At 34.0% G+C, this 24937-nt stretch overlaps 1 protein-coding gene across 3 annotated transcripts in view; it reads left to right on the top strand.

Moving 5' to 3' along the window:
- The window catches only part of LOC114330442 (calpain-B), a 510388-nt gene that overhangs the window by 98726 nt on the left and 386725 nt on the right, over positions 1-24937 (top strand). For all 3 annotated transcript variants that reach the window (XM_050652714.1, XM_050652713.1, XM_050652715.1), the window contains exon 2: positions 8962-9240. In XM_050652714.1, coding sequence (XP_050508671.1) covers positions 8998-9240 — 243 coding nt within the window. In that variant the 5' untranslated portion in view covers positions 8962-8997. The remainder of the gene's footprint in view (positions 1-8961; positions 9241-24937) is intronic.

The raw sequence follows: 24937 nt of genomic DNA on the forward strand, positions 1-24937 counted from the left end.
ATTCACGAGTTGTTGGAAAATGGTTGACCAAGAAGAAGAGAACAAACCCTTATTTTTTTGTAATTTTATAATTATTATGTACAGAATGTAGAATATTTTAATATCTCGAGGATGGTAGTTTCTGTGAAGCTGTAACAGCAAAATCTTTTGTTACGTTCGTTCTTTTGTTACGTAAGTTCGTTTTACGGCTACTGCTAGCGTCAATTTCTCGCCCGTGGAGCCGTTCGCTTACCAATCGGATGTAATATTGTTGTTTTATAATTTGATATTTACTTAATCTTCTACACGAGTTTTCGTGATATTTGCGAAAAATGTATTTATGACTTTTCTCTTTTATAAGGAATAAATTAACAAAGTCGATTTTTAAAAATTATTAAATAATGACCGGTTTTTTTACTCGAATAAAGAAAGTAATAAATAACCTTCGCTTTATGTTTTCCTTATAAGGCCAGTCGTTGTGCAGATCATAACCTTCGTAGTAATATGTGCATATAAAAATGTAAGGTTACCGTTCCAAAAATGGTGACTTATTTACTAAATATTTGTAATAAATTTGGATAAAAATCGAAGAAAAAATGTTATTATATTACCATTAACATTTTTTTATGTATTACAAGAGCATTAAATACTTTTTTAAATACGTGTGTACTTGTTTTAGGAAACTACTTTACTTTACTAATGAACAAAAAACCATAGTCATGAAAAGAACATCGCAAAACATATTTTTGTTTCAAATTTCATCGCAAAACATAATGTAAAAAACATGCAAAAAATTTCATGCAATAAGTAATGGAACATACGTCCAATAGACATTTTATACAGTGCTAGTCAAAAGCCAGGTTCTCCCAGTGGCGTAGCTGAAGATTGAGGGGCGACAATTTTTGTGGATATGAGGATATGTGGATATGATAAACATAACGACAACTAATAACAGTATAATTACTAAAATATGTGTAAATGACAATATTTGGCCTTTCTTTAATAAGTACTTATTCATCAGTTAGTGTTAATAGATTTTTTGGAAAAAGACATGAAAACCTCTTACACTTACATGTCTCTTAATCCGACAAGCCTATTAGCAAGTTGTAACAATATTATATCTAAATTTACGTTGAAAACATTAATTTCAAAACTTTTTTCGTTACAAGTTATTTTTTTGTCGCTGCTGAGATTATCGTAAACATTTTTAATATCGTTTTATCCATTTACTTTTAAATTCCGGTATAATACCCCACAATTCTGCTATTCCCGCTCCTTCTGCTAAAGTTTCGAAAAACAAATTTCTCATTTCTCGAAGATTTCAAAGATTTTCCAAGATTTTTTTCAAAAAGTTGAAGTGTGACCGTTAACTCTGCCATTTCAGATTGCAAAAGTTTTGATGATAGATTTATAAAGTTAAGTATTTTAGATTGAATAGTAATGTTAACGACAAATTCAAAATTATTCATATGCTCTAATAATGCAGGAGCTTCTAATTTTTCATCGTTTTTTTTTAAGTAACAATGAAATTTTCGTTAAAGATTTCATTACTTGTCTGAAAGCCCGAAGCAAAGCCATAACAGCATCATGTCTGGATGACCACCAGGTTTCACATAACCTTTTAAGTGTTGGCAAGTAACGCGATGAATCCAAAGTCATAATCATAATAGTACATAGTACATCCCATCTTTTAATACCTACCTACTTGCACTAAAAAAGAACACATATTCTTTTAATTGTATCCTAAAAAACCAACTCCTGTACACCAGCAACGGCATCATTCAACACTGGGTTCAGATTATGATATGCACAATGAACATAGGAAGCTGTTTTTTTAACGTCAGTTATGCGCCTTTGTACGCCTGAATATACACCAGTCAACGCTTGTCCCACCATCTGCAGTTGTGTACGGAAAAGTGCTTTGATTGTATACATTTTAAAATTTCATTTACAAGACCTTCTGCACTTTGGTCTAATATGCGAATAAATCCCAAAAAACTGTTTAACACCTTCTGCTTTGGAAGGTAAATTATTTTCATCGCAAGTTATTTTTACATACCGGAAAGGAAAACTAAGCTGATCGTGCTTTGAAATATCTTGAGTGGTATCAAGAATTATTGAATAAAAACAACTTTTTTAATTTAATTAATCAATTTGTTTCAGTCTCTTGAGCCAGCAAATTCAACTTTTTTTATTGTTTTTATCGATTAATTTAGCTAAAACAGGATACTGTGACAGGATCATATTTAGCTAGTAAAAGAAGCACCGACAACAAATTACCTTTACAACAAATTACCAGCACTTTCATCTAAGCTACCAACATGTCCACGAAACGCTAAATTGCACCCGGAAAGAGTGAGTTTACGTCAATTAACCGCTTCAATACTTCCTTCCAAATTCCCTATTTTGATGTTTATTAGGAAAATATGTTTTGGTCTCCAATTTAAAGAAAGTAGAAGTATTAAGCATGAAGGCTTTAAGGGGCCCCTTGCGGGTCTGTCAGCTGCGCCACTGGGTCCTCCCCTCGTATCTTTTGAACGGTTCCACTTATAATAGTGAAATTTGGAGGGAGGAAATAAGCGGACGTAGGATTCTCTCCTACATAGTCATAACAGGTGACGTAATAGTAATAGAAGCCGTTACAGCGCCACTCTGACAGACACAGATCATTTTAAACGGGACCTTATGACAAGTGATACCTCGATTGAAAGTTATTGAAAATACCTATTCAATCATGCTCATTTTGTTTGGGTTAAGTTGATTTTGATGAATGAATTAAATAAATATAAAATTGTAGTTTCGCATTTAATTAATAAAAATTCAAATGTTCGCCTAGGTCACTTGTCAAAACAGTTGACGTTGACGTAAATACAACAAGAGAAGTGAAAAACGTAAACTTTTTTGACAAATAACCGTAGGCGGACGTTATTTTCGGAGGTATTTTCAATACCTTTCAAACGAGGTATCACTTGCCATAAGGTCCCATTTAAAATTATCGGTCACAGTGGCGCTGTAACGTCATCTGTCATTATTTCTTGACCCGTTATGGCTAGATAAGAAGCCCACATCCGTTTATTTCGTCTCTCAAAAATTCACTATTATAAGTAAAACCGTTCAAAAGATACGAGGGGTGACCGGACTTTTGACTAGCACTGTATACAAAAATGAACACTGGGATTACATATGATTCAAAATTCTCAATATTACATTTATGTTGCCGATTTAGGTTTTTGGTACTTAAATCAAAATCGATGGTCCGATTTTGAGGGAAACATGACAGGACTATAATAGAAGACAACAATGTCCATAATTGATTTATAGACTTGCAAAAACACATAAACAGGTGTCAAACAAGTTAACCAAAAATTATTAGAGTTCAATCTTCTTTAGGTGCCGTCTCTAATGGAGGTTGGCGAAACTTCTGTCTTCTATCCTGTGATTTTCTTATTGGGGTTTGGAGGTCTAGTCGTCTCAAATGCTTGAAGTTATGCAGCCAGGTAATTTGTCGTCTGCCAGGACCACGCTTTCCTTACTTCCTTTATTTGTTGGAGGAAGATATATCTCTAGTATCTGAAAATATGTCCAAGATAAGATGCTTTCCATTTTTTAATAATTTAAAATTAACTTCTTTTTAAACTACATTTTACTTCTTGTTCTAAGCCTAAGGTCTGATGTATTCAGCATCCTAGATGTTTAACCCGGGAGCAGTCGCGCCGTGAGAAAAAATCTCACATGTTTTCCTTTTCCGTGATAACTTGATGAAAAATTTGTCAATATTGCTTTCCACTCGTAAGTGCCTCGAGGAAGATCGTAGTAATGCGTAGAAATTTTTTTTAATTTTCTTTTTTTTGTGGAATTTATGGCTTTGGTGAGAACTAATTAGCTTTAAAATTGTTAGAAATAGATATTTTTATTATAATAAGTAAATAAAAATATTATAAAATAGAAATTTGAGTTAAATTGGTATTTAAATCTATATTGTGAGATTTTTTCTCTACGCGCGACTACTTACGTTACAGAAGTGAGGGCGACTGCTCCCGGGTTAAACTTTTTAACTTGTTCAATTATTTTCTCATTTACTAGCATTTGGAGTATTCTTTTTCGTGATTAGGTACCATTGTTTTTGTTTTCTTTTTATAAATTTTAAGATCACATTTTTCACCCTCGCTCACTACCAGTTTAGCAAATTGTATTTTTTAACATCGTATTTATTTTATATAACTATTAAATTCACTATCAAATGATATTTATAAGTATTTTTAATAATATTTTAAAATTTAGTTTGACTTTGACGGATCTCTAAACAACGTATGTTTTGTTGATGCATAGAAACATAATAATAAGTTATTATTATTTGAATACATAATTTGTTTAAAATATAAATAATAAATAAATAATAAAAATAAATAAATATAAAATAAACAAAATTTTCGTTGAACATAGTAGGCTGCCATTCAACATTTCATGAACATTAATAAATAAAATTTATTTATTTGATGTTTCAAATTTGATTTGACGTCTATTTGTGTCAACTGAAAAGAAAAAATATACTCCAATGATTGTGGCGTCATAATTTTCGACTTTGAGGTCAGTTATCTCGAAAAGGGTTAGAGGTATCGAAATGCCGTTTTCAGATTTGGATTCAGTAGACAAAATCACACAATTTGAATTTAGAACTGAAACTCAGACTCCTCCGGTTATATTATTCTCCATCTTATTATATGGAGTAAAGTCTTGAACTCTAATGGAAACAACAACGAAGAAACTGGAAGCGTTCGAAATGTGGACATAATGGAATTCTTAAGATATCATGGATGGGCAGAATATCAAATGCCAAAATATTCCAAAGAGAAGGAAATAATTTGCACGGTGAAAAGAAGAAAATTAGAATATTTCGGCCACATCACAAGAAATAAAACAAAATATAACCTGTTAAAATGCTTTTTGCAGGAAAAGGTGAGTGGTAAAAAAGGCGTCGGAAGAGGAAGAATATCTTTGCTCAGGAACTTGAGGACCTGGTTTGCGACATCCACTACAGGGCTTTTCAAGGCTGCAGCTAATAAGATTATCATTTCCAGAATGATTGCCAACATTCGCAACGGATAGTCACTAGAAGAAGAAGAAGAATAATTCATCTGTAGATCGTCTCTAAGTATTGCAAGGGTGGCAACGTACAAACGAATGAACAGACTTTGCGAATTTATAATCGGAAAGTTTTTGTTGAAAATTCATTTTGGTTAAAATAGAGTACACATATTATGTTTATATTATTGGGATCCATGTTCTTTTTTGTAAACATTCTATTAGTTTTGCGTGCTTGATGTTATCAAAGACCTTTTCAAAGTGATGAAAAACAAATATGCATATTTTTGTTGATCGCGACGTTTTTCCATGAACACAATGAACACAAGGCCTCTCGGGTTCACATATAGTTCCTGAAACCAATTAAGGACAGAAACAGACGAGCCACTCTGCAGCGCTACTGAGTGGATCCACAAGGTGGCTTAAACAGGCGATTTTGTAGTGCCAATGATTTTGTAATAGACGCCACTAGCATAGGCGTAACCAGGATAATCCTAGGGGGGATTACAACTACTGGAAGGTCTCCGAGGGGTATGGTGTTAAGCGTATAGAGCTCAAAGTACATCCCAATGGGGGGGTTATAACCCCCCAAAACCCCCCTGGTTACGCCTATGGCCACTAGCAGCGAGGATCGGCGACAGTGGCCACACTCTGCGTAAATTATGTTTTGAATTATTTCGAGAAATAACATACATATTAGGACATGAGACTTATCAGTGGATAATCGATACATTTTTTAGCGTTGTTGGATTTAAGGAGTTACATTTTGCAAGTTGATTATCTTGTTCCCTGTTGTCTGAAAATTTATTTTGTATACAATGATGTTTTCCATTCGTCGTTTATTTCTTCTAATATGGCCAGGACCGTATCATACATGCTTGTTAGTATGCCACACTGACTATTATTTCTATTTCCAGTTAGTTCCTTTATTCTCTTGTGGAGAAGTTTGTCATCGTATTTTGTTGTAAATCTCTGCACATTTTTTAAACACCACTTCTCCTTTGCCTCCTCTATCTGTCTTCTTATTTGTTTTTGAATTTATTTATATTTACTGTTATCTTTAATGTTGTCTTTTCAATTTCATCATTTTTAAATTTCATCAATCATTCATGTTTTTTTTGCCCGTTGGTTTGTGTTTTTTAGATTGTCTTCAGATTTTTTATTACTGTTGTTAATTCAGACCACATCTTATCAGGATCTACCCTCTTTCCACGTTTTTTCGACTTTTTGACAAATGTGACGTGTTATATATTTTTTTGCTTTGTTTCTTCTTTCTTCAGTAAGTTCATGTCTGATTTTGGATATATCTTTTTAAATTTGGCTACAAGCAAAGTGTGATCGGTGGGAACATCTGCAGCGGAAAAAGTTTTTGCACTGTATACGAAATAATACTATTTCGCTATCTCTCAATAATCATTATGTAATCTGTCTGATTTTTGATGCAATTTTCTTTATCGCCTTGTAACATTAGAGTTCAAAAAACAAGAATTATATTAGTAACGAGTATGAAATATACGTACTTGTTAAACAAAAATATGGTTTAAAAATTCAGAGACGTCATCGACTAGGGCGATAGGCTTTGCCGAATGAACGGATCAAATTCTATTCACTGATGACAGCCTTGTCCGCGTTTATTCAGTAGAAGGAAATAGTATATTTTTTTTATCAGTGGGATAAAATATACAATTTATTTTTACTGCTACTGTTGCATTCGGGGGGAGCTCAATAGGAAACTTGAATAAATTTTTAAATATTAAAATAATATTAAAAACATAAGGTAACATGATCTTAAAACGCTTGCATGTAAAAAAAACAAATATTTTTAACCCATACGCTTTTTACGAGGCTTTGAAAATGCTATAAAATTCAAATTTTTAAGAGCCGCTTGAACGTCCTTCTATTGGTCTGACGTCACGGACCACAACCGGGCTACGAGTTGAGCCCGGTTAAAAACGCGATTAGAGTACATATTACGGGAATTGTATATAACATTTTAATCGTATTTAATTGGAAATTACCAGATATTATTTGTATTCTTGCATAGTTCTACAATCAGTTTATTTAGTTTCAAAGTGAAATTTATAAATCTTTAAAAATTTCTACCTTCTAAAGTGCTTAAAACGCATAAGTAGATACTATTACCGTATTACTCACGAGGGTTTTTCAAAAGAAAGCAATTTAGGCTATTCTGGGGATTGTATACTACATTTTAGTCGTCTTTGATTGAAATGCTAAGGGTAATTATTAATATAAAATTTAACTGGACCAACTTGGGGATTAATAATACAAGATCTTAAATATTTACTAATTAATGGAATAGATTTTGCAAATATTCTCGAAGCATTGCTTTCGCTTATGCCGAAATCATCTCCAAGAGACATAAATGTGTGTCCTGTTCTGTTTTAGAGTTAAAAATAGATCCATTGTTTGTGTTTTACAATATTTTCATTAATTGAAACGTATACACTCTAGGTATGTATTGTAACTTCATCACTGTACACTTCAGAGACAACATTTTAAATTGTTTTGCTTCCTCTTTTTTCGCATCTTCATCACAAGATAAAGAATCACTTTCATTGTACCAGTGTCATCACTACCACTATATTCACTATTATCTTCAAATACAGAATGTCCTGATTTACTTTTTGTATCTTCAAATAATGTTTGCAAGTCTTTTGTAGGTGAAGTTCCTGCATCCTTATTATGTATTTTCAATGGCGACAACCCGACTGTAACACTCCTTTGAAATTTACTGAATAATCAAATACAAATCCACTGAATACCTCTACTTTTGATTTTGATGTGAGTCTGTGTTAATGCATTATTCAGTTTTTGAGGTAAAGTTGGTTGGTTTAATTCAGGTCCTGGTTGAACTAAGTTTGTGAAACTAGGATCACACTGTCTATTATCATCATTGTCCTCTTAGAACAGACCTAGAGGTAGAAGCGGCATCTTCAAGAAGCTGTCATTTAACCCTTTTAAGGGCTGCTTCCCTCATGGGATCAGAAAAAGTTCGTTTTCTGTCTGGTTAACAATCAAATATGTGCGGGACAACACCTGACTTAATAATTTTGGGACGACCCATAATCTTAAATTTATATAGTTATCCATGTCTTGCTAACTGCAACAAATAAACAAGTTTAAGTAGGCACATTTCATGAAAAGACAACTACCTAATATTTTTTCTAGAAATAGAAAATATCTTATTAGTATTAGGTACCTAATTAATAAGTATAATATATTATACACTAAATATAATAATATAAACACCGAGCAAACAAGACAGTTATTCGACACGCACAACTAGCACTGGCAAAATGTCAATGTTATAGCTCACCAAACGAACGGGCAAACGAGAACACAGTGGTTGGTGACGTCAGACCCCAGCTCGCGCTTTTAAAGTTGTTTGAAACGGAAATTTTGGGCGCGGAACTATTATCGGTTGTTGTACGTACACTATTCATTGTTGACGTAATATTTTGAATATAACATTTTTAAACATTAATTAACAATTTTCTGCAGAAATATTTGTATGTGCAAGTTCCGTATTATGACATTAGACATTCTGTAACAAACATTGCTTAACAGTTTCGTCAACACTATTAAATATCTTTTTCTTTTATGAAATTAAGCATCAATTTACTTACTCACATGTTCTCTGGATTTCCATTCGAGGATGCCAAACCTATCAAAACATTTCGGAAATAACATTTTATCTTTGTTTATTTATCAGTTCGATTTAAGTTTTTTTACAGATCATAAGATGGAAAAAAGATTAGACAAAAAATATAAACTAATATTATAGTTCTTTAAACTTTCCGCTCTAAGTATGTTGAAAAAGTTTTAACTTGTTCTGTCTTTTTATATACTTAAAAATTTACGTTACATATTTTGTTACAGCTTTATTCTACTCCCTTCAGTGAAAAACTGTGAAATATGAATCCTCCGCCCCTTCCTATGTTAATACCCTACCAACAGTACAACAATGCTTATCCAGTAATTCATTATCAACAACCCCCAAGCGCAGCTAACGGCTATGGCTGGCATGGAAATGGATATGGATGGCAGTTGGATCCCAGCGCATGGCAGTGTGCACCACCAGATGCTGCAGAATCTGGTGCTTCTGTTGTCGAGGAGCCCCTTGTTATGGCTGAGAAAGTTACCAAACAGAATGCATGGGTAAGTGAAAATTTCGTGCAATTTATCGTGTGTCTAACTCAGCACATAATGCTGTACGAGTATATTTACTGAAGGATATATTCCGACAAAATTTTGTTTTCAAATGGTAACTATGTACTGTTTTTCTAAAAAATGAGTGCGCCACATTGAACGGCTGATAAAATTTTGAAATTAATTTCTCTATGAATAAAAATAATTTTTATGAAATGTTAACCACAAGTTATACAAACACCGCAAAAAGATGATTTCTTATGATGAGTTTCAATAAAATTTAATAATTATGATGCAAAGAAAATACACACGAAGTTACACAATTTAAATTTATATTTTCGTAAATCTGGTGTTTTACTAAATCTAAAAGCAGTCCAAACTACACAGCAGACATTCGAATCAAATTTTTCAATTGCTTTGCATCTTCCAACCCCAATTCATTTACGAGAACTTAACCTTCTCTTAAGTAAATTCGATAATCCATCCATTTTCTCATCCAACACTTCTTTTTTTTACCTTTTTTTTTCGTTTTTGCATTGCATTGCCTGATGCGAATCCACTCTGAAGAATGAAAATATGTATAGGTACTCTTTGTCTGGAGACTCCAGTCAGCAAGTCGGAGGCGAGTCTTCCATGCCGATCTCGAAACCGCAAGTGATCTCAAATAGACAACACCTTGAGACTAATCTCGAGATTTTATCTCAAATGGATAGCTTGCTTAACTTAAGCCGCAGTTTTTCCACTTGCTTGAAACTAAAACTTTTTATATCCAAATTTTTTTATACGTTCAGTTTTTAGTTGTTGGTACCATATTGTCAAAATAGGCAGTACCAAAATTTAGGCGACTATGAAATTGCGCACGCAATACGTATTTATTTCATTGGCCTTATTTGTCATTAACTGTCATATTAACAGTGCTTTATTAAAATCGTCGCGAAAATGGTTCTCACAACTGAGGAGAGTGTCTATTGTAGAGCATTATTTCCACTTATAAGGAAATGGGCAGAATAATGTCCTAAGTTTGAAACAAGTGTCTGAAAAATATCAACGTAAAGTGTCTAAGGCCGCGTTCAGAGTGGACGAGCAAAGAGCAAAGCGGAGAAATCAAACTCATACTGGGAAATGGAGGTACACAGAGTGCTAGCAAAGAGGAAAGCGGCGAAACCAAACAAGTTTGATTTCTCCGCTCGCACTCTTTGGTCCATGTGGTGAGACCGCTCCCGTCTGAAAAATTTTTTGATTCGGTTTCTTTGTCAATTCCTATTCAAAAATGTCCCCTTTAAACAAATCTGAAGAGCACCGGGCGGAATTTTTGGGCAGAAATTGTTTAAACAATTTTATCTACTCTATGTTATATTATGTGTAAGTTTTTAGTTTGTGAAAACTGTCATTCTAGATAGCAGTGCGTGAAGTGTTTAAAGTGAGCGTGAAGTAACAATGTACTTTAAATGGGACTTACTTTTTCGCACTGTTTTTAACATACTTTCATATAATCAAATATCCTTAACTTTGGCGTTGTCATGGTGATGACATAATGAGCAATAAATTACGACAAAAGTTTTTAGTTTTGTGGTTTGAAAGAAGTTAGAATTTTTAAATGTCAAAGTTCTAAAAATTGTAGAATAGAAATGAATTCCAGTGACGAAGAGTTACAGTTTTTTTATTTGTTTATGGTAGAGTAGATAAAATATTGTATGAAACTGTGCGTGAAGTACTTTTTGCGAACTTACGCGATGTATAGCACTCGCTCCGCTGTCGCTCGTGCTCTAAATATCGCGTGCGTTCGCAAAAAGCATACTTCACGAACTGTTTCATAAATAACTATTTTTAAACAAATACAAAAGATCCGGAACATATATTTTTAGGTTTTTTGGGTTATTATAAACAAAAAAGGTATCTTGTAATTTTTCCCAAAAATTAATAGTGTTCGAGTTATAGGCGATTTAAAATCTGAAAAATGCGAAAATACGCATTTTCGAGGCTTAAAAATTCATATTTCAATTAGTATTTTTGAGGTTGCCAGATACTTAAATTGATGATTAAACATTCAGCTTCGATTCTGAAGAGTGATCGCGTCTAACCTTAATTTATACCGTTGTTTTTTAATTGTTAAATATGCGTGTTTATCCGATTTTTTGGCCGGTGCGGCGCGCTCTATTTCAACAATCTCCTATTTCATCCGAAAATTATTTTTTCTAGATTTTTTGGGACATTCTAAATAAAATAAGTTTCTTGACATTTTTCTCAAAAGTGAATAGTTTTAAAGTTATAAGTTAATAAAAAACTCATTTTTGGATTTTAAATCGCTTATAACTTTAAAACTGTTAACTTTTTAGAAAAATGTCAAGAAACTTATTTTATTTAGAAAATCCCAAAAAATCTAGAAAAAATAATTTTCGGAGGAAAATAGGAGATTTTTGAAATAGAGCGCGCCGCACCGGCAAAAAAATCAGATAAACACGCATATTTAACAATTAAAAACAACGGTATAAATTAAGGTTAGACGCGATCACTCTTCAGAGTCTTGAAGCTCAATGTTTAAACTTCAATTTAAGTATCTGACAACCTCAAAAATACTAATTTAAATATGAGTTTTTAGGCCCCGAAAATGCGTATTTTCGCATTTTTCAGATTTTAAATTGCCTATAACTCGAAAACTATCAATTTTTGAGAACATTTACAAGATACCTTTGTTGTTTAGAATGACCCACAAAACTTAAAAATATATGTTCCAGAGCAAAAAACGTGATCTTTTGTATTTGTTTAAAAAAAATTGTTTAAACAATTTCTGCCCAAAAATTCCGCCCGGTACCCTTCAGATTTGTTTAAAGGAAATTTTAAAATATTTTTAAATAGGAATCCACAAAGAGACCGAATCGGAAATTTTTTCAGACGGGAGCGGTCTCACTACATGGACTACTGTGAGAGTAAAGAGCAAATATCCTACCGCTCATATCCATACTGCCGAGTGGAAAAGAACTAAACTCTCGTCTAGCGTAACTACCCGCTATTAGCACTTCTTTGCTCTTTGCTCTTTGCTCGTCCACTCAGAACGTGCACTTTTTGCTCTTTGCTCGTCCACTCTGAACGCGGCCTAAGGCGGCACCTTGTAAAAGTGTAGGTAATGTTAGCAATCGTGGATAAATTTACTAACACTGATAGTGTGTTGTGTCAGCGCAAGAGCACTTTCGGTCGTCTAAAAACAGTTCTTACCAAGATAATCATGGGATTGTTCTAGATCAGAGCTTAGAGTCTTCAAAACTACGCCTTCGACTTACTGCGTATAAACTGAATATCAGTGAAACACCAACTGAGAGAATATTAGTGTGCCTTTTTGTAGAAATTTGGAAATTTTTGCTGCGCACGAAATCTGCAGATGCACAGGCAATGGTTTTAACCGGTGCCGCCCAAAATTCCGACAGCCAAAATCCCGACAGCCAAAATCCCGACGGCCAAAACACCGATACGCCAGAATCCCGACACGCCAAAATCCCGACAGGCCAAAATCCAGACATGCAATAATCCTCGCATAAGTAAAAATTCCGACATTTGTTTGATACTTTGAATACAAAATACTTTTGTTTAGTAACAAAAAATAAAAAACAGATGGCCATAAACAAAAAAACAAGAAATAAAGGTAATTATATGTTAAAAAGAAACTTATCAAACCTGTCGGGATTCTGGCCTGTCGGGATTTTGGCTTGTCGGGATTCTGGCGTGTCGGGATTTTGGCCGTCGGGATTGTGGCTGTCGGGATTTTGGGGTAGACCCGGTTTTAACAGGATGGGGCAACGACCCATACAGCTTTATGCTCTTCGTGCAACAGATTTCGGGTGCCCAGCTCGCTCTCCTTATCTGTCAATACCTGCGGGTGTTGTCAGATAAGAGGCATGCCTACATACATTAGGGGCATGCTGAAGGAATCAGTATTTAAGGAGGAGGGGGTATGGTTTGAAATTGTCGATTTTCTTTTATTATTTTAAATGAATTTACATGACTTCATGAATACTCTCTGAAAATTTCAGATTTTCGCAGTAAAATTACCGGAAATACAGCATATGGAATATCCCTACTCACTTCGCAGCAGTTCAACGTTTTCAACAGCTGTTTTCCATGCAAACATATTCCGGTGTGCATCACTATACTATTTTACAGACAAAAATAAATTGAAAATAAAAGTTGTCAAAACTATAAACGCGTTTTTTTTTCAAAAATGCTTTGTTCAGAGGCGGTGGACATTGTAACTCAAAAACTACTTGACAAATCAACATGAAATTTGGATTAATTTTCTTTGGACATTTCGTGAAGGAACGCTGTCGAGATATTTCTTGTTTTATGCTTATTTTTGTGTAACAATGATAAATATCGACGGTTGAAAGGTAAAAGGTTGTAACCCAGAAATCAACTTTTTTCAGGAACTAGAAAAAACGTTTCAATTAAGTAATTTTATGAAAAATTAAGCTAATATTTTTTTCATTAATATATGGATCAATAACCTTTTTTACAAGAAATTTCGTTATTTTGACTTCTGAGCGATACCAAAAACTCAGAAATCGTTAAAACAAAAAAATTCGACAGCGTTGCCTCGAGAAACTCATAAGCTAATAAAATATTTTTTAATTTTTTGTTTCACCTGATCCAATGTCGAGTTCTGATGTCCAAATCAATATATACTTTTTTGAGGTTTCTGTAAAAAATTTGCCACCGTTGTATTATTTTTCAATATTTTGCTTTGAATTTTATTTTAATATTCTTTGAATAATAGTACTGAATATGTTTATTTAATTTAAAAATAAAATAATTCTACCATATTTAAAAAAAATTCCAAACTGTGCTTGAAATGTTGATTTCAAACCATACACACCTCCCCTTAAGTCAGAAGTTCCGTCACCAGATATTGTTATAACCTTTTAGTGATAGGCTACGGCCAGACGAGCGACAATTTACAGCGCTGTAAGAGCAGTAAAATGAACCTCAAAAAATGGGTCCTAAGGCTAAGGCTCCACGGGCGACAAATTTACGCTAGCAGTAGCCGTAAAACGAACTTAAGGTTCCGCGGAACGGAATGGGAATAGCCGAACTGTAACGACTACAGGACTTGTGCGTAGTCGGTTCAGTTCGACCATTCCTATTCCGTTCCGCGGAACCTTAAGTTCGTTTTACGGCTACAGCTATCGTACATTTGTCGCCCGTGGAGCCTTAGCCTAAGTCATATCCTACGTTTCTATGTGGCTACGCGATATTTTACAGCCCAGTCTGGTCATCAACTACACTCACCGTGGACTCATTTTTCGCGCTTCAATTTACTGCTCTTACGGCGCTGTAAATTGTCGCTTGTATGGCCGTAGCCGTAGTGCACATTTTGAACATGTAAATTAACGAATAACTACAATGTTCACTTTCGGTAGTGATTATTTTGGCGAATACTGTATATGTATACCTACCAAAGATCTAAACGTTTATTGATTTTAATATCTACAACCGCATCCATTCAATAAAATCCGCAACACATTGCAAACGTGCCAAAATTTTTTCTTAAATTTTAACTGCCAAAGTTAATATACACACAAATATCACTTTGTATACTACTCCAAAACATTTGTTGAGAACTTACAGTCCATTTACTCACGGTTTTTGCTGTAAATTTTAAAGAACCGCTTGGATTGACATGAAATTTGGCATACACATAGCTAACATGTCAAAGAAAAAAAGTTATATTGTGCCAATGTGTGCTTTAGACCTGGGAGTGAGTGTCACCCCTTCTCGGGGGTGAAAAAACATACGTTCAAAATAAGTCCGGAATTGGATAAACTGCCTAATTCTAAACAACTTTTGTTCTATAGAGTTTTTTCACTAAATCAATACTTTTCGAGTTATTTGCGAGTGAATATGTTCATTTTTCAACAAAAAAAAAACACGTTTTTAGATGGTTTTTCGCAAATAACTCAAAAAGTAAGTATTTTATCGAAAAATACTCTTGGCAAAAATATAGCTCATAAAAAAGTGAAAAAAAATGGAGTATATGGTATATACAATATGAAGTCTCTAGACCCAGTAGTAGCTAATGAAAAGTGTGTCCTTATTTGTCAAGTTCCAAATCAAATATTTCAACGTGAAATCACCAAAAAATGCAGCACTTTTCGGAGAAAACTCATTACAGCTTTTTTTAAAGTGCTTAAAAAAAGCTTTATTTTTGTTTTTTAAAAAAGTTTACAACATCCAAAGTAAAAGTAGGTTACGCTCAAAATAATGTCAATCCTTTTTTTTATAAAAGCAATCGTAAAAATCACCCCCTAATTAGCATCCTGAATGAAATTAATCGTTACCGCTTTACAAGTTACTTTACTTATGTATTGTTTATATTTTATATGATCTGTAACTTTCATCAGTCCAAAATGCCTTTAAAAAAATTGGTTTTAAAGTAATTGTTTAAATTTTTTCCTTTCTAAATTTCGTAAAAAATTCCTTTTTTTTAATAACTTAAAAATTAATAGTACCTAATGCCAAAAATCTCAAGAAATTAAAAAGTGTAGGTTTTGTATATCTGAATATTTTGGATTTTGTGTTTTCCTTTAAGACAACAATTGGTTAAGGTGATACAGTAGCGATCAACAGGTGGCAACAAACGCGGTCCAATATTGCGAAAGTTCTGCGAACTTTAAACAATATAATTTTTATATACATAGGCGCGAAATATTGCCAAGTCAGTGACGTTCGATTTCTTGTTATAAAAAAATCGATTTTTAGTAGTTCCAAGATTACACAAAATCTAGGCATTGGATAAAAAAGTTTATTTGAAAAAAGTGCATTTTTTTGTCTTTCTTAATGGCGGTACAGGCAACATATTTCTGAAATTGGGCTCTGTACCGCCATTCTTTATTATATTACGAATATGTGTGCCAAATATCTCGACAAAATATTCAAAATTAGAGCCGCAATCCTGGAACGCGTTTGTTGCTACCTGTGGATCGCTACTGTTTCCTCTTAAGATATGGCTGTTCAAAATTTGCATAAACTCGTGATTACTGACTTGACTTGTTCAAGCCCTTTTAACTGCAGCCTTTTCAAAAACCAAGCACTGTGAACCGAGAAACTTACGGATCATGTTAACAATACATACGTAAAGTAACTTGTGAAGCGGTACTTAACTATTAATTTTATTTGGGATGATAATTTTGGGGTGATTAATTTTTTTTTGTTATTTCAAGTTGAAATATTCGATTTGGAATTTGACGAATAAGAACCTACTTTATAACAACTCTGCTTCTACTGGGTCTGCAGACTTCATATATCGGAACACCATCTTTTTCACTTGTATAATATAAGCTACATTTTTACTAGGAATATTTTTTCGATAAGATACTTACTGTGTGATATTTGCGAAAAACTGCCGAAAAACGTGTTTTGTTGTTGAAAAATAAACATTTTACTCGCAAATAACTCAATTAGTATTAACTTCGTAAAATCCGCTATGTAACAAAAATTGCTAAGAATTAGTCAGTTTGTAAATCCCAGACTTATTTTGAACTTATGTTTTTTACCCCCGAGAAACTCACCCCCAGGATAAAATCACGCATCGGCATAATATCACTTTTTTTCTTCGACATGCTAGCTACGTGTATGCCAAATTTCATGTCAATCCAAGTGGTTCTTTAAAATTGTGAGGTTCTGCATTATTCTGCAATATTTAAACGTGAGTGAATGGACTAGTATTGCATAATAAAGTTTGAATAGGCAACCGAAAATAGTTTCGAAATACAAAATATGTTAAAAGCATTACAAGGATTAGTAATAAAATGTTTTTGGAAAAATTTAAATTTGGGAGCTCGATTTGTTGGAAAAATATTATTCCTTAATAAATTCGTTTTCAAAAAGATATTTGAAGAAAATTTGGAAGAACACTTAGTCTTACAATCTACATATTTGCTTATCTTGGAGATCAAATTTATTGTAATAATATAAGTAGGTATATCTTTCGTTAGGTAGTAATTTACAAATATTTGGCAACAATGTAACTTTTTTAACATTTAAAAAAAATACAAATATGGTCACATAACAAATAGGAACCGACAGTTTTTTTATTAAAATGTGTGCTGAGTTAGAAAGATAAACATGCAGTAATTCTTAATTAAACTATTGCTAAATATAAACTACTATAAGTATGGGCTGTAACATGATTATCAAATGATTTCGTAGTTTTTATTTAAAAATGTGGATCATATGGAATTGTTTAGTTCCTCTTGTTCATCTGTCTTAATGGAGGTTAATGGAGAGATGTTTTTGGCTATGTTCAGTCATGGCAATCAAATGGATATGTTACTTCAATTCATTCATAACAGTTTAAGCAGATTATCGGAGAATAGGCCACTTTTGGGAAAAGTTATTTACCAGCAATTTTTTTACTGGAAACGAATCTTTTGATTGTATATATTAATAATATAGGAATGCAAAATCCGCAGATAGTGTGCTACTTTTTTTATAAACAAAATGACGCCCGAAAATCGAGTTTTCAATTTTAGCTTTATAACTCCAAAGATTTGAACTTTACAAAAAACACCCAAATAAAAATTCACCGTAATTAAATTCTGCATAGAAACGTGTTTTTCCCGATTTACTTCGACGAAAATTTTCCCCGGAAAATGCGGGTTTTTCCAACAAAATCTTTAATTTTTAACTCAAATTTTAGATAAATAATTGTTTATCAATAATTAAATAACTTGATAATATAAAAGCTCCTTTCGTATAGATTATAATTCCAGAAGTCAATGGAAATTGAATGAACAGTTTAGCAACAATTGAATTGTTAATTAAAAATTTACGGTCGCTATAATAACAACAATAATTATGAAACATAAGAATAACTATGATTTTTGTATAAAAAGACACTGTATATATCTATGTACTTTACAGAATTGAAATTGGACTATTTAAGCGGCCTCAGGAATATTTTTAAATTATAAACAATTTTTTGGCCTATAAACAAATAAAATATCTCGGGAAATATTAAATTAAATTAAATCATGAACACGGTATTGGAAAAAAAGCGGCAGGATGCTTTTTTTAAAAGAAAACAGTTTAATTGTGATGAGTGGTTCCTGAGATACAACCGGTCAAAGTTGATCGGCATGTACAGCAAAGATATAAACAATAGGATCATATTTTTCAAACCATCACCTTTTTAATTCGGTCCTCTTTCTCCACACCAATTTTCATATCTTTAAAATACTCATAACATATACCTATCGCCGCCGCCTACAAAAAGTATAACTCCGAAAAATGCCGTTAAGAATAGAACTTTCAATGAACGCCGCGAAAAACATTATTTTCGATTATATGATTGTGAAAATTATAATCCCTAATAAATAAAGTGTTAGCGAAAAAATTTATTTTTTGAGAAGTATCGGCAAAAAACATCATTTCTGTTTGTGGGTCCACGAAAATTATAATTAGTAAAAAGTTCTCAGAAATAATTGTTTTCGTCGGCAAACAGAAACAGAAAGGGAAATAATTGTTTTCGTCGGCATTTATTATGAACTAAATATTTTCATTATAAATATTTTGGGAGTTATAATCTTCGCGGGCACGCATATAAAAAAAATTGTAATCGCCAATACTTATCAAAGAGTTATTATTTTCACTGGACATCTATTAGGAATCACATTAATCATAGGTACCAGCGATATAATTATAATAACAAATATCGATATTACGAGTGAAAAATGACAAAAATAGCAAAATTCCAATTAAAAATTAGGTTGGAGAAAATGTAATCTCAAAGTTCAAATCAGCTTCCCATGGAGCAATTGTCTTCATTCTTTTTTTGTTCCCAAGTAACTCCAGTATAGCCATCTAACTAACGCATTATTAATTTTATTATAACACATTTTTTTAATTTGTTTAAATAATTATACAGCTTTCAAATGTTTGTTTTTAACGTTAAAAGGTACACTAGTAGTAAGTTTTTCTAAAAAAAGTCTACAGCTGGAAGAAATATGTAGTTTTCTTTTCTTATAAATAAATTAATCTATTATAACAAAACAAAAGCAAGTTTGACATTTAATAATGCGTTAGTTAGATGGCTCTACTCGAGTTACTTGGGAACAAAAAAAGAATGAAGAAAATTGCTCCATGGAAAGCCGAGTAAATGCATTTTTTTAACGTATACCGATTTTGAACTTTGAGATTACATTTTCTCCAACTTAATTGTTGATTGGAATTTTGCTATTTTTGTCAATTTTCCCTCGTAATATCGATAGTTTTTATTATAATGAGTATGTTATGAGTATGTTAACGATACGAAAATTGGTGTGGAGAATGAGGACAAAAATAAAAAGGTGATGGTTTGAAAATTATGATTCTATTGTTTATATCTTTGCCGTACATGCCGGTCAACTTTGATCGATTGTATCTCAGGAACCACTAATCGCAATTAAACGTTTTTTCTTTTAAAAGAAGCGTCATGCCGCGTTCTTTTCAATATCGTTTTCATAATATACTTTAATTTAATATTTCCCGAGATATTCTATTTGTTTATAAGCCAAAAATTTTTTTATAATTTTAAAATATTCCTGAGGCCGCTTAAAGAGTCCAATTTTAATTCTGTAAAGTACATTAGATAGGTACAGTGCCTTTTTATACAAAAATCATAATGATTCTTATATATCGTAATTATTGTGGTTATTACAGCGGCCGTAAATTTTTAATTAACAATTCAATTATTGCTAAACTGTTCATTCAATTTCCATCGGCTTCTGGAATTTTAGTCTATACAAAAAGAGCTTCTATATTACCAAGTTATTTAATTATTGATAAACAATTACTTATCTAAAATTTTAATTGAAAATTAAAGATTTTGTTGGAAAAACCCGCATTTTCCGGGGAAAATTTTCGTCGAAGTAAATCGGGAAAAACACGTCTCGATGCAGAATTTAATTACGGTGAATTTTTATTTGGGTGTTTTTGGTGTAAAGTTAAAATCTTTGGAGTTATAGAGCAAGAATTGAAAAAAACACGATTTTCGGGCGCAATTTTGTTTATAAAAAAAGTAGCACACTATCTGCGGACTTTGCATACCCATATTATTAATACATACAATAATAAGATTCGATTCCAGCCATAAAATTGCTGGTAAATAACTTTTCCTTGTATTTTGCTAATTAGCCCAGAGTAAAACATAAGATTCGATTCCAGCAATAAAATTGCTGGTAAATAAATTTTCCTTGTATTTTGCTAATTAGCCCAGAGTATAATGCGTTTGATTATAATGTAATCATATGTTCCTAAATTTGCGTTCAGATATGCTCCGAATGCCGCATCGAATCTCGTCGCGAACTTAAGTGTGGACGGCATTAACGTACCGAACCTCGTCGCGATCAGGATGCAACATCGAAGCGTTCCACTAGTTGTCGGTAAGGCTCGATGCACATTTGCGTGTTTTCGAGCTGAGTGCACGCCGCGAGCAAGCTACGTGCAATCGCTGGCGGTTCAGCAGTACATGAGCTGAATTTATTCACTGCACACTCGAGCTGAGCCGCGGCGTGCAAGCTGCTTGCAAGTGACTTGCAAGCGGCGTGGACCGAGTGCACGCCAGTTTCTGCTACATCGCCACGTGCACGCCGCTTGAAAACAAGTCAAGCGGTTTGGCAGTCTGTGATGGGCAATCATTCAGTACACGTTGACCGCGCGATCGATTTCAACGTAGATACAGAGCTGTTTATTTCTGACGTGTATTGACCCCGAGAAACTGCTCAAATATGTGTTGACGGGAAATTGGCTTGAAAAGAAGCAGCTTGTTCGCAGCGTGCACGCAGCTTGAAAACACTCAAAGGTGCATCAAGTCTAAATCCGTCCGCATCAAAAAAGAAATGGTCGTCGAAATTCTAATTCATTTCGACGTCCCAATTTAATTTCAAGTCCGCCATGATGGTCGCAATTTATTGCGATTCTTTTTCATTTCGATATTAGTTACAACTGGGGATATTAACGTTATCATGTTGACACTGCTCAGAATTTGGGTTGGCGCTCCGGTTTATTGGATTTATTGGCTACGGAACTAGCGAAACATTTGTTGATAATCTGGGAAAATTATCGAAAAAATGCCATTTTTGGGAAAAGTTATTTACCAGCTATTTTATTGCCAAAATCGAATCTTAAGATTGCATATATTAGTAATATGGGGAATGACAAGTCCGCAGAAAGTGTGTTATTTTATTTATAAACAAATTAGCACTCCTAAATCTTCTTTTTTTTAATTAGTGCTCTGTTACTAAGATTTTTTCCTTTAAACCAAAATCACTCAAATAAAAATTCACCGTAATTTAGTTCTGCACAAAGTTATTTTTTTTTCTGATTTCCTTCAACAAAAATTTTACTCGGAAAATCAGAGTTTTCCCAAAAAAATCCGCAATTCTCAATTAAAATTTTAGGGAAGTAATTATTTATCAATAATTAAATAAATTGATGACATGAAAGATTTTTTATAGTAGTATATATCAGGAAGCCGGCGACAATCTAACTAATAGTTTAGCAATAATTAAAATGTTAATTAAAAAATTTCGGTCTAAATAATAACCAGAAAGATTATGATACACCAGAATAACTATGATTTTCGTATAAAAAAGCACTATTCGCTGTAAGCCGATGAGTAGAGGGATTTGACAGTTTTCGCCAGCGCTGTTAATGGCAGTTTTGTGCATTGAATTTGAACAATTTTATCAGAAAAGTACAAGTTTCAAACCGCGAGAGAGCGCTACCGTCGAAACTCACAGCCAATACCTATTCAACTTACTTTACAGAATTGAAATTGGACTATTTGAGCGGTCTTAGGAATGTTATAAAAAAACAATTTTTCAACAGCTTATAAACAAATAGAACCCCTCAGAAAATATTAGATTAAATTGAATTAAGTTAACGCTGTTGAAAAGGGCACGGCTTCTGTGCCCTTTTTGAAGAAAAAAAAAATTTAAAGCACTCATGGGAGTCCCGACAGAAGTGAAAACTTCTTATAGTATATAAATAACGAGCTCAATGCTTTTTCCCCATCTAAAAAGAAGTGCTATACCTATATTATGATATACGCCCTGCGTACGTTCTATGCTATTGATGTATACATGCACATAATATATATATATATATATATAATCCTTTCCATAGCGGCCGTGACCATGTGAATTCAAAGTCTTGATAAAAGACTATGAAACGACAAAAGATACCTCTTTGTATCACAGATTTGTTTATTCGCTACGCACACACACACACACACACACACACATGCTCGTATCAACCCCAGCCCCGGGGAACATGTGTGTTCCAATGGAAAAGTGGAACCCACATATCCGAAGATCAAACCGGTCACACCCCGTAATGGAGTGGTACCTATCTGACCCCCAAGCTATACATCCACCCCTCCCCATCGAAGGACATACCGAATGGGGAGGCGTTGATCTTAATGTTACTTTGGATGCCCTGGGTAATGGGACACCCTTTGTATTACTTCATGTGGTTAAGCCACCTGGTTTTAGGGGTAGCTAGAAGAGCTTTTCTCCCTATTAATGACTAAGTTAATTTTTTACTTTACTTTGGACTTGAGTCCTAAAAAAATGTGTTCCGGACATCAAGGCACCAATCTAAATCGGTGTCTTGCTGTCCAGACCGTGTGTGCTCGGTCACTCAGCCGGCGAATTGGCAAAATAAATTTTGTTCTCCTCGACGGCTGAGCGCCCGAAAGGTGTGGCCATCAAGCCCACGTCTGTCGGTACGTGACCTTGATGCTCACATTCCGCGGCTATGGTCCATTTGACCTACCTGAAGGGTACTTAGTGCCTGAAGGGCGACATTTGTGTTTCGATATTCTGTGGTTATCTCAATTTTTCATTCTTAAGGGTTTCCTCTATATCCAGCTAACTGCTGTCTAGGCCGTCTATGTACCGTTCTTTGGTTTTCGTCGTAGTTAGTCAATTCTCTTAATAATCTGCTAGGATGGTTTCTGATATTGTTAAATATTTCATGTGCTCTTTCGTCTATCATTCTCAGGACTTTCTTTTGTTGCGTATGTCCAAATACATATCTTAATGGGACATATGTAGGTATATTCAGAGCTTCCCTGATCATGTGGTTTTGGATGGTTTGTATTTTTTTCTTATTGCTTTTACACGTGTGCCCCCATGCGGCTGAGGCGTATGTTAGTGTTGGCAAAATTATACAATTTGCCATCCTAATCTTTGTCTTAAATCTCAGTTTACTCTTTCGACCTATTAGCGATGACAGTTGACTCCTAAGGGCTTTAGCTTTGTTGACCGTTTGTTTTACGTGTTCTGTAAAGGTCAGCCTTTTGTCCAACATTACGCCTAGGTATTTGGCTTGATTTGACCATTCAATTTGGGTATCAAATAGGGATAGTACCTCATTTGGTCTGCCTCTTCTTTTTTGGTACATAACGGCCTGTGTTTTGTCAGGATTGACAGCTATTTTCCACTGCACACACCATTCTTGTAGTTCGTCAAGAGCTCTTTGTAGATGTCTTGTTGCAAAATCTACGCTATTATATATATAAATATTCGCTACGCATTCCTCAATAACGGAGAAACCGTGATAATGTGAAAGAACGGCGATTGCATTTTATTACACTTCGACCACCACCGGTATTCTGCACGACGTGTTTCGCAAGTTATGTCAACCACTCGTCAGGAACGCCTAGGTGAAGTGGTCGAAGAGGAATAAAATGCATGAGGCCTTCCTGGTAATAATAAAATACCAGACTTCAGTACACTAGGTACGACATCTATATGAAATAAACGAAAGGATTTCTCTGGTGTACAGAAGAAATCCTTTCCGTAGCGGCCGTGACCATGTGAATTCAAAGTCTTGATAAAAGACTATGAAACGACAAAAGATACCTCTTTGTATCACAGATTTGTCTACAAAGCCACGTTATTCGCTACGCATTCCTCAATAACGGAGAAACCGTGATAATATGAAAGAACGGCGATTGCATTTTATTACACTTCGACCACCACCGGTATTCTACACGACGTATTTCGCAGGTTATGTCAACCGCTCGTCAGGAACACCTAGGTGAAGTGGTCGAAGAGGAATAAAATGCATGGGGCCTTCCTGGTAATAATAAAATACCAGACTTCAGTACACTAGGTACGACATCTATATGAAATAAACGAAAGGATTTCTCTGGTGTACAGAAGAAATCCTTTCCGTAGCGGCCGTGACCATGTGAATTCAAAGTCTTGAAAATGCAATCGCCGTTCTTTCATATTATCACGGTTTCTCCGTTATTGAGGAATGGTATTCTCAAAGAGGTATCTTTTGTCGTTTCATAGTCTTTTATCACATGGTCACGGCCGCTACGGAAAGGATTTCTTCTGTACACCAGAGAAATCCTTTCGTTTATTTCATATAGATGTCGTACCTAGTATACTGAAGTCTGGTATTATATTATTACCAGGAAGGCCCCATGCATTTTATGCCTCTTCGACCACTTCACCTAGGTGTTCCTGACGAGCGGTTGACATAACCTGCGAAACACGTCGTGTAGAATACCGGTGGTGGTCGAAGTGTAATAAAATGCAATCGCCGTTCTTTCATATTATCACGGTTTCTCCGTTATTGAGGAATGCGTAGCGAATAACGTGGCTTTGTAGACAAATCTGTGATACAAAGAGGTATCTTTTGTCGTTTCATAGTCTTTTACCAA

The sequence above is a fragment of the Diabrotica virgifera genome, chromosome 6, assembly GCF_917563875.1.
Source record: "Diabrotica virgifera virgifera chromosome 6, PGI_DIABVI_V3a".
In the NCBI taxonomy this organism is placed as follows: domain Eukaryota; kingdom Metazoa; phylum Arthropoda; class Insecta; order Coleoptera; family Chrysomelidae; genus Diabrotica; species Diabrotica virgifera.